This window comes from Zosterops lateralis (assembly GCF_965231275.1).
Source record: "Zosterops lateralis genome assembly, chromosome: 17".
Classification (NCBI taxonomy): domain Eukaryota; kingdom Metazoa; phylum Chordata; class Aves; order Passeriformes; family Zosteropidae; genus Zosterops; species Zosterops lateralis.
The window spans coordinates 8,618,594-8,629,272 of NC_139777.1; the positions used below are offsets into that span (position 1 = coordinate 8,618,594).

General features: G+C 40.6%; 1 protein-coding gene across 1 annotated transcript; it reads left to right on the forward strand.

The window, feature by feature from the left end:
• Window positions 1–98: 98 nt before the first annotated feature.
• On the forward strand, window positions 99–8,468 carry SNAP29 (synaptosome associated protein 29). The gene is made up of 5 exons (XM_083873992.1): window positions 99–392; window positions 1,813–2,009; window positions 2,223–2,308; window positions 3,297–3,401; window positions 4,412–8,468. Exons 1-5 carry the CDS (start codon window positions 183–185, stop codon window positions 4,567–4,569), a joined length of 756 nt encoding a protein of 251 aa, XP_083730118.1. The 5' UTR covers window positions 99–182; the 3' UTR covers window positions 4,570–8,468.
• The last annotated feature ends 2,211 nt before the right edge of the window (window positions 8,469–10,679 follow it).

Consider the following 10,679-nt stretch of genomic DNA (forward strand, 5'->3'; position numbering starts at 1 on the left):
CCGCCAGCAGCGCCGCGGCGCGTCCACCCCGCCCCGCGGGGGGGGAAGGCGCTCGGTGAATGCGCCCAGCGCTTCCGCCCGGTCCTGGGCGCCGTGGGCGGAAGCGGTGGAGCGGCCGCGGCCTGAGGCGGGGGCTCGGGGAGCTCTGTGAGGGGTGAGGGCTCCTCGCCGGCGTTGTCGCCATGTCGGCGGTCCCCAGGAGCTACAACCCGTTCGCGGAGGACGAGGAGGAGGATGCGGCGCCGGCGGGTCCCGGCGGGGCGGGCGGCGCGGACCGGCAGCGGTACCTGCAGCAGGAGGTGCTGCGCCGCTCCGCCGCCACCGCCGACAGCACCACCCGCTCCCTGTCGCTTCTCTACGAGTCCGAGCGCATCGGCGTGGCCGCCTCCGAGGTGGGTCGGGGCCCGGAGCGGAGTTTTCCCCCCGGGGCGCTGGGGAGGAGCGGCCGCAGGGCCCGAGCGCTGCCCCTTCGCTCACACCGCCGGGAGGGGAGGATTGTTCTCCCCGGCCCCCGCACAGCCTCCTGAAAAGTCTCTCTTTCGGTGTTTTCCGGCCAGCCTGCCTCCCTGTGTTTTCTGGGTGGTGGCATTTGGGTTTTGAGGGAAGAATCCCAGTTACAGCCAGTGTGTCTGGATAGTGCTGAGGCTGGCACTCGGCCCTGTTTTCAGCTGCTTTCGACAGTTCTTACTAATTTTTTAGCTGACTAAATAGTTTTTAGCAGTCGGTTAGATAAAGGGCCTTCCCTGTTAGTTGTTTGTGATGTGCTTCGGTTCACGCTGATTAATCATTTCCTTCATTCCTCTGGCTCTGTTTCAGCACTTTGTGCTTGGGCTCATGAAGGTCTTGTCCACTGTGTCACCTGCGGTAATAATGGGATGTTCCTTGGGTGATGTGATGGCCTAAATTAACCCCAGGGCATGCCCAAGCTGCTGCCAGTCCTTGTGCTCAGACGGTTCTTGGTGGGACTTCTGTGAACTTTGAGCCTCGTGATTTGTTTGTTAAGGAAATCACAAGTGAGGAATCAATAATTCAGCCTTGACACAGGGCTTGTGGTAAAACCTGAAGTCTCGAGTGTTTGTGCCGTATTGACAGGGAGGGAAAAAAGAATATTCAATTAAAATTTCCCAGAGTTTAGCAAGAATATGAACACAAGTTCTTTGTTTTGCACTGGTGGTAGCTGCAGGCAACTTTCTTGCTGGCATTAATCTTTGATTTACTTTGGAATAGTGCTGCTGAATTAGAAAATAATGTACTAATAGACATAAAATTTCCTATATCCTACACTGTTAAAATTAACAAAAAACATTCCTGAAGTCTGAAGAGAGTCTGTTTGTGTTTGTTTCCTTTAGTTGTTCTATTTCTAAATTACAAGAAACATCCCAGCAAAGTGAAAATAGAATCCCTTCCCAATGAAGGTGACATTCATAATTAGAAATTGTCCTGCCATAAGCCTGTTCATTTCCACCACATCACCCATCTGGTGGTCAGCCATAGATGCAAAGCTTTGCCAGCTTGACAAAAGGCCAGTACAGAAAACTCGTGGCTGTTGTTTGTGGTAGGTGCCAGGAACCCATCACCTCACAGGGATGAGGATTTTATAGCTGGTTAACGCAGTGACCGACAGGCAACTATTGATTGAAATGCCCTGAGGGAAGTGGAGCGAGGGGAAAAAGCTGTTTGCCCTCTGAAATAATCTGCACAGGTGAAGGAACACTGTTACTTTTCTTTAGAGTGTCACCTTTAGGGTGAATTGTTTGCTGTCTCAGTTTACCCCGGCCTTATGATCCTCTTTTCCCTGTCCGTGCCCGGCAGGAGCTCGTCCGCCAGGGAGAGGCTCTGAAGCGCACGGAGCAGATGGTGGATAAGATGGACCAGGACTTGAAAACCAGCCAGAGGCACATAAACAGCATCAAGAGTGTTTGGGGGGGCTTGGTAAACTACTTCAAAGCCAAACCTCCAGAGAGCAAGCCAGAGCAGAATGGAGCCCCTGAGTATTACGCTAACAGCAGGTAAGTAACAAACTTCTTATTTGGGACTTGTCTCTCGCAGCATATCTGAAATAACACCAGAAAATGAGAAAGTAAAATGTCTGTTGGTTCTTTCAAACTGCTGTAAACTCCTGAGATGGTCTAGCTACCTTTATTCTTTAATGCTGAGGTCAATAGCAATGCTTTCTTTATATATATATATATATATATATATTTTTTTTTTTTTTTTACTAGGTTAAAAGAAGCAATCGTGTCTAGTAAAGAACAAGAGTCGAAATACCAGGAAAGCCATCCAAACTTAAGGAAGCTGGATAATTCAGGTTTGTTAACTTTATTTTACAATCCACGTGGGGCAAACTTGCAGAGTGGTGAAGGCAGAGACCCTTCAGCCTGCCCAGCTGCTGATTTACTTTGCTGCCTAACATCTGCAGAGTTGTATCCCAGCCCTCATGCTTTGAAGTCTAGGGAGTTGTTTCCATTAAACTCTTTATATCCGTAGTGAAGATGTTATACCCCCTAAATACTAAAAGCACTCAGTGCTTGTATTTACATAGAGAATATTTATGTTTTATTAAATATTTATTAAATACTCGAATAAATATTTATCAATAAATAAATAAATATTTAAATAAATATTTAAATAAATATTTACATATTTACACAGTGTGCAGACAGGGTTTCCTTAAGTTTGCCAAAATGTTACATTTTCAGAAGTTCTCCTTTTAACCATTGTTTGTCATAGTTTTCAGACACATTGTCCTTGTTATTTCAAACATGGATTCTAACCCTTCATACTGAAGTCATTTCTTGACTCTCAGAAGGTAGAGTATGGAGTTTGGCCTCATTCCTCCTTCTCTCAATCCGTTAACTTCTGTGAAGGATTTTTCATACTAAATAACCGTTTCTTTATCAAGTGAACCTGGGTAATGTAACGTAATAAGAGTGGGAAAGCAGCAGGATATCGATGATGATGATGATGATGTGCGAGTAACGCAGTGGAGGTCCCGTCGGGCTCGGTGTAGTGCCGCGCTCTGTCCAGCAGGGGGCCCGGCCCGGGCGTTTGCTTTTCTCGGGTTTGCTTTTCTCTCCCAACTCCCCAACAGAACTGCGAGTGGCAGCCCCAAAGAGAATAATTGTAGCTAAAGTGTTCATCTTGACAGCTGGCCTGTAGTCTTGGACTACTCCTGATACTCTGGTTATGTGATTACCTGTGTTCAAACTAATTTTTAACAGCCTTGCTAAAATTTCAAAACCTATTCTCACGTGCTTTTTTGTTGTATAATGTTCTGTACTCTATACTCTTAACAGACAATGATTTCAGCAAAGCAGATTTAGTTTCTTCAGTGCAAAAGGATGCCTATCCAAAGAACCAACAACTGCGAGCTTACCACCAGAAAATTGATACCAACTTAGGTGAGTGAGGAAGCTGAAGCTGTTTGATGTCATACAATTGTAAACTTCTGATTCCTAAACCAGATGAAATTATTAAGTAATATATTGCCAACTCTTTCTTTAGTTAACATGCAAAATTTGATGATAATTTAAAAACTCATTTGCTTGTATTTGCATTTTAAAACTATCTACATGGTACATCACTTCAGACCCAAATAATTTAAAGCAATGCACAGCTTTTGAAATACACGTTTTGCTAAAAAATGCTAAGAAATGAAAGGCACTAAACATTTAAATTGTGGATTTGCTGCATTTCTTTTATTACATCTCAAAACCATTCAGCTCAGTTTGCCTTCCTTTGTTCTGTACCATATAGACAAAGTTCCTGTTTGCTTACATGTGTCACTGTGTAGCTGACCTAGAAAGAAGAGATTGGAAAAAAATCAGGAATAAATCAAAGAGAAATGGTTGGTCATAAGAGCTAGTGGAAGCTCATTTGTTCTGTTCTCAAGCTGTGGAAAATTTAATAACCTCAAGAAGCATTTATACCAATCAATCATGTAATTTCTATTACAAAATGTAGAAATTGGAGTTTTTCATCTATGATAAATAACTGCTTAAATCTCCAGCTCACTGGTATCACCATGAAGTTTAAAGAAAAACAAATGAGGTACTGAGCATACTGTGTATGCTGAGCAGAGAAAATATGGACCAATTTTTCTATGAGATACATTTAAAAAAAATCTAAAACTACATTACAAGGTATGTCATTTGACAAAGATCCAGTTTGGTGTTAAACATTTGCTTAACACCAAATATAAAATGTTAAGAAGGAGGAAGTGACCATTTCTGGTAGGAAACTATGAACATACCAATGCTTCCTCTATTTCAGAGGCACACTCAGACTTGAGGAATAGTATTTAACATTTTCCAGCCCAGGGTTTTGGAGAAGAAGGAATCCTGGTAGTGGCCATTTAGATAAAATGTTTTACAGCACTTTGATTCCTTATGGCCCCTCTCTCCCCTGACAGATGAGATGTCTTCTGGGCTGAGTCGCCTCAAGAGCCTTGCCCTTGGCCTGCAGACTGAAATAGAAGAGCAGGATGACATGTTGGATCGGCTCACAAAGAAAGTAGAGACACTGGATGTCAACATTAAAAACACTGATAGGAAAGTCCGACAACTTTAAAGGATTTTTAGAATTTCTCTTGTCCTGTGTTGGTTCATCCTGAATGCCTCATCTCAGCCACTCTCTTAAAGAAAATCTTTAAGGGCAGTATCTGTTTCCCTTTTTTCTGCTGTATTACTGGTTTTGTTGTCATTAAAATTACATAGTCTTAAGTCAGCACAATACTTTACATTTCCTCTTAGTCTACATGGGAAAAGTGCATGTGGAGTAAAACCTCCCAGCCTTGGGTCAGGATGCCCCGCTCAGTTGTGTCATGTGTGTGGAGGAATTCACACTCACAAAGCTGCAGTGTCCTTGGCCTGGGAGCTGTGATGAGAAAAGGAACTGCATTTTTGCCTCTGTTTTGGGAAGGGGGCAGGGGGAGCAGAATGTGCTGCTTTGTTGAGAACAAATGTTGCCTAATTCTGTTTACCTACAGATATGTTAAATTCAGGAAAAATGCTGATTTACAGCTATAAAAATATTTTTAAGCAACTGTTCTTTGGCATTTCTGGGGCTTAAGGAGTGAATTGTTCTGTGGAAGTTGTAAAATATCAAGGGTGTCATGCAGTAATGGTAATATCCTGTGTGTGTTCCCTTTGCTAAGATGAATTTCCCCAAATGGTGCATCCACAAATTGTGGTTTTTATGTTTGGGTAACTAAATACTCTTGCCTTTACAGTCTTGTCAGTAAAAATCTCTATGGGTCTCTTATGGCCTGCAAGAAATGTTCATTGACAGTGGCCCAAAAAGTTTGGGTAACAAAATCAGAACTTAAATGTATGTGCTCTTAAAGATTCTTTTGCAGAAATGGTCACCAACTGTTTTTAATTTCTGCTCTTTCTCAGCTTATTCATTTAGGTGGTTATTTGGAAAAACAGCTTCCATTTTAGAAATGGAGAGTTGCTCTGATAGTGCACAGATTGTAGAAGATTGTGATTACAGATGGAGCAGACGCTGTGCTTTGCTAAGTAATGTGACTGTTAAGAAACTCCACTATGGTTCACATGCATCTGCATTGGCTTAGCAGGTATGAACAGCTCCTGCAAATGAAGAAAAGCCCAAAGCCATTTTTGAGTCTTCCAGGTAGAATTTGGGCCTTTCACTTTGTTTTGTTCTTTTGTAAGGGTCACTGTAGAACCAAATGATCACAATTCTGCTCCAGCCTGAAGACACGACAGCAAGAACTGGCTGTCTGTCTTGAAAACAAGCAAGGCACTCCTGTTTGGAGAGGCCAAGGGACCTGTGTCAGTATTGGAACATCACAAGGGACAGTGTATGGCTAGGAAGAGATTGTTACTTCTTTTGAACTAATGCCACATTGCCTTATGAATTAAAGAAAGACTTTGGTGTTCTGGGCTATCAGGGTTGTCACACTCGCACTCCCCTCGTTCCTTTTCCAAGGGATTTGTTACCTTGAGCTCACTTGCCACAAGGTGCATCCAATTGTTAAGGAGATGAGAGAAATGGAGCCTGTCTTATTTTACTGTGTCTCCAGAAAGTCCACTTGTAGAAAAATAATTCACTAAAAAATTTACATTATGGACATAGTATTATGGAAAAAAATACTATTTCTGGCACACTGGCAGGGTTGAGTTGTGAATTAGATTTAAGGTGAACCTCTGTTTCTTTTGTTATTGATGGCATTGATTTCAGTCCCCCCCAAAAAAGATCTCTTTTGGAGGGACATAAAACTTCAAGAGCAATTGAGTACCTTTAGTTGCTTTTTAATTTTTCAGTTTGTATCATTTATGCACATTAATAATTATAAATAGCCTATTAATATTAATATATCATTTTACTATTTGGGTTTATACCACGATTAATTATCTTACTCTGTTAGAGTATTTATTAATTATATGATTTGATGTCTCAAGAAAGCTGATACATTTATTTAGTAAATTATACAGTTGTTAGTATTCATATGTTAAGTACCTCAGTGAACAATGATCAAAAATTTGATTTTACCTGGTTTAGTTTCTTATTTGTTTTAATAACACTCCTTTTATTGTGAAATCTGCCTTTACCTGTAAGCATCTGTGTCAACTCAGTGTTTGCTGAAGTCAGACTCTGATAACAAGGACAGACACTGAGTCTTTCTTGGCTAAGTTATGGCAAATGGAGGAAAAATGTCACTGGAGGATCTGGTTGTGTTATATGTAGTAAGAATTCTGGAGCTTGAATCCAAGCAAAAATCTTTGATTTAAGGGTGAAGTGTGCTGTCTTTCTGATATAAGCTATTCCATTTTTAATCTAAATTATTTCACAAAATTAACTCAAGTTTTTGAGCAAATGTTTAGTTTGTATTTGCCTTACGAAATATTCAGTGCATCCTGGATATCTTTGATGCCTTTAAAAACACAGGCAGGGAAGGGGAATAAAAAGTAAGTCCCTATTTCTGCTTTGGGAATAAAAAATAAATCCCTATTTGTGCTTTGAGAATGCCCTGATCCAAGCAGAGAAACCCAGGATCTCAGCCATGTGAACTCTACAGATGTCTAACTCCTCTTGTCTTCTAACAATCCCATTCACTGCCTCAGTAACGTGTGCCTGCCTTTGTTTAGGTTTTCTTGCTCTATTTGTTATTTTTATTTGGTTTTAATGGCCTTGTTTTAAAGGATCATTTCCCATACTGGGTTTCTTTTACAGGGGGAAAAAGATGGTGCTTGGATATAAAAGAATTTCTGCTACAAACTGAATTGCTTGTCTCTGCTTTCGCATTGATTTTTGCTGATAACAAACTTAAGTCTAACTGACATGAGGAGACACCACTCTTTTACAGCAGTGATGATGTTTTTGATCTCTTGGAATAACTTTCCATCCTACAGGAAAAGGAAATTGAAAGGAAAATAACCACATGATTTTTGCTTTTCCAGGAAATGCCATTTTGCATGTAAAATGAAGGATTTACTTCAGTAGATTTTCTTACTCTTTCCTGAGATCTTCTTGGATACTGTTGAAAAACTTTAACTGTGTAGAGTCCAGGACTTTCAGAAGAAGTTTAATTTGCATTCACGTGCTAATTTTTTATAAAATAAATTATTTTGCTTGCATATTCGTGTTGGCATATAAGCCGGTGTTCTTGCAGCAAAATAGTTCTGGCTAATTTTATTGGCTTGGGTAGAAGTTTAATAAGGTCAGAAGAAGATGGCAAAAAAAAAAACCCAAACATTTTAAGTATTCTTTATAAAAGGCAATTTGCCAGTTTCTCAAAAAGTTTGCTGATCAATTTTGAAGGGGTCTTAAACAGTGGGAAGTAGCATATACCCTTCATAACACAGACATAAAATTCCAAAAGCAGCAAGGAAAAAGAACAGGAATAACCAGTATGTGATGACTAGACTCCTAAGTGTATATGATTTTTAAATTTCCTGAGCATTGAATTAAATCTTGTAACAAATTATTCGTAGCTGAATCTTAGTCTGTACCACACAGATTTTTTTTTTGCTGTGCTGAGCAGTAGTGACCTTACTGAAATTATTGTGACTTGATGATGTAAGGAGTTCTTTGAATGTGTGAAATTCACCTGAAATATTTTGCTGCCTAGTAATTTTTGTGAAGTGATGTCATTTGTTAGATGGTGAAATAGAAAATACTTTCCAACCAGTCTGCCTTCTGAACAAACATTTTTGTAGGCATTTTTACAAGCATAACATCATATGGAGGATATGTGTTAATTTTTACTTTGAAATACATAGGACTTAATTTTCAAACCACAGGTAGTGATTATTTGTGTCTATGGTTTTTTTAAATAGAACTTTAATTGTGTGCCACCCAGGTATAACACTTTTTGTACAAGTCAAATTGCATTATCTTTTATTTAAATGCTAAACTGGACTGTAGCTCAGCAGTTTAAGAGATTGAATGGAATGAGTGTTGAATGGTAAGACAGTCAATAAAAGGTGCTTATTATTAATGAAGAGTTGTTGCATTTATTTCCCTTTTTTTTAAATTACAACTTCATTGATACTCTTCCCCCATTATATCTGTTAACACACAGGGCCTACTCTATTAAGTTTGTAGCAGCATGGACAGAAGTTTGCAGCTGGTGGGTTTTGTTTTCTGAGAATAAAATAGGGTATGACATTTCTATGTTATTCTTGAGTAGATTCTCTTAGATTCTGAGAGAGGAATGTAAACCGGCATTCATTTTTGCAGAAGAATTTATTTGTGATGATAAAATAATTCCAGATGTTGCTTAAACAGTAATCTTGCCATAGTGTTTGGTATTATCAGGACTATCAATAACTGGATGTATGCATGAACAAAGGGGCAGGTGAAACAGGAGCAGGGCAAAAAAAGATACAAACCTTTTTGAAAACCTTCTTATGGTATTTGTGTGGTCCCAAATTTGGTGATGGTAAAAAAGTCATGAATGTCTTGACCTTCAGGTAGGTCCTTTCTTGTATGTGAAGGGAGGAACTTGGCTTCTGAATTTTTTTTTTTTTTTTTTTTTTTTGCAGTAGAGTTTAATTTTGATACTGTAGAGGAGAGATTCAGAAGTGCTATTTATTACGAAATCTCAGAAAAAAAAAAGAAAGTTAATAAACTGACAGATTTAAAAAAAAAAGTGTAACTTTGGTTTGCTGCCTTTTTGCTGAGAGTTCTTCAACAATTGGGAATTGAGAACACTTCCATCTCTGCACTTAATTGTTGCATATTGTAAAATCAAAATAGTACAAAGAGCACAGTAAGAGATGATGGAGAATGGAGCAGTGCAGTGGATTCTGGATCTCTGCTAGGAATATTAATAGTTTGCTGGCTCTGCTGGCATGAGAATCCGTTTCAGAGTCTTAAGGGTATTTCTCACATAGCTGTTTATGGCTGGTCAGGCATTTCAACCCTTTGTGTTTTCTCAAGGACTTCCTTGCTTACAGTGCAGTCCCTGCCCTCCTGGGAAATGAGTGAGGAAAGGGAGGTAAAAGATGCTCACGAAAGTGTGTAATATCAGGCAGAGCAGGGGCTGTTGGAATGAAGGACCCCATAGTTCTGCCTGGAGCAGTCCCTGCTTCTGAGAAGACCTTTGGCTTTAAGAGGGAGTTCTGCAATTTTCATTTCATTTTGGTAGGTCCGTTGGTTTGTTTGCTTCCAAATAAATCTATCACAAATTACCAAACTGGGAAAATATGAAGCACAACCCCACTGGGGCTAGAACTGAAGGATTGGTAGGGTTTAGTTGAAAGCAAGCAGGGAGGTGCCCTCAGAATAAACAGGCTGCCAAATCAGGAAGATCCCTGAATGCCAGGCACAGTTTACTAAGTACAGTGACTGGTACAGCCCTGCCTCCACTGTAAGAAGCCTAGATGAACTGTGACTTTGCTGTTGGCGAGGCAGAACCTTCTAGAAAATGGGCTTCCTGATCTAGCTGTAGCTATTTTGTGGAAAACAGTGGGCCTCCTTGGGATCTCCATGCAAGATGACTCCTTTTCCTCCACATTAACTGTAAATCTGCTCACGCTGTTAATGGACAGCAGTCACTGGCCAGCACTGATCTCTACCCCTCTTAAAAGGCAGGATTTTGATGGAGACTCAAGACAATTCCAGATTATTTTCCACCCTGAAAATGTATAGGCTGCTAACAGCACTGCAGAGGAGACCTGTGAGTCATTTTATCTGTTTCATTGTACATTGTTGTTATAGGCTGTTGACATTTCTGGCGTTTATTTTTGTTCCCAAAGCTCCACACAGTCATGCAGCATGGATGGGAGCTAGTGGGGTTTGTGGGTGCCTTTGGGATCCTCCCCACATGCGCTCAGAGTGCAAGGCAGGCACAGTCAGTGACAATGCAGAACCCACTTTGCTGCAGCCAAACTGCCACTGCTGCCTCCCACCTCTTCTCCATGTGCTCCCTGTGCAGGTGGGACTGAGACAGGCAGAAAATATTCATCAGTACATACTGTATCACTATATGGAGAGAAGGGTGGTTTGTTTTTTTTTTCTAAATGACATAGTTGCAATAATTCAGTGATGGGTTAATTTTTGTTCAATGACCTAAAACTGAATTGCAAAGTGCAGGTGAGAAAACAATCTTGTGAGGGGCCTCTTACAAAGGCACCAGTCTTATTAAGATACAGAACAACTCTGGCATGCCCTGAACTGGCATTTGTGGCACTGCAAATGTAGCCTTGTTC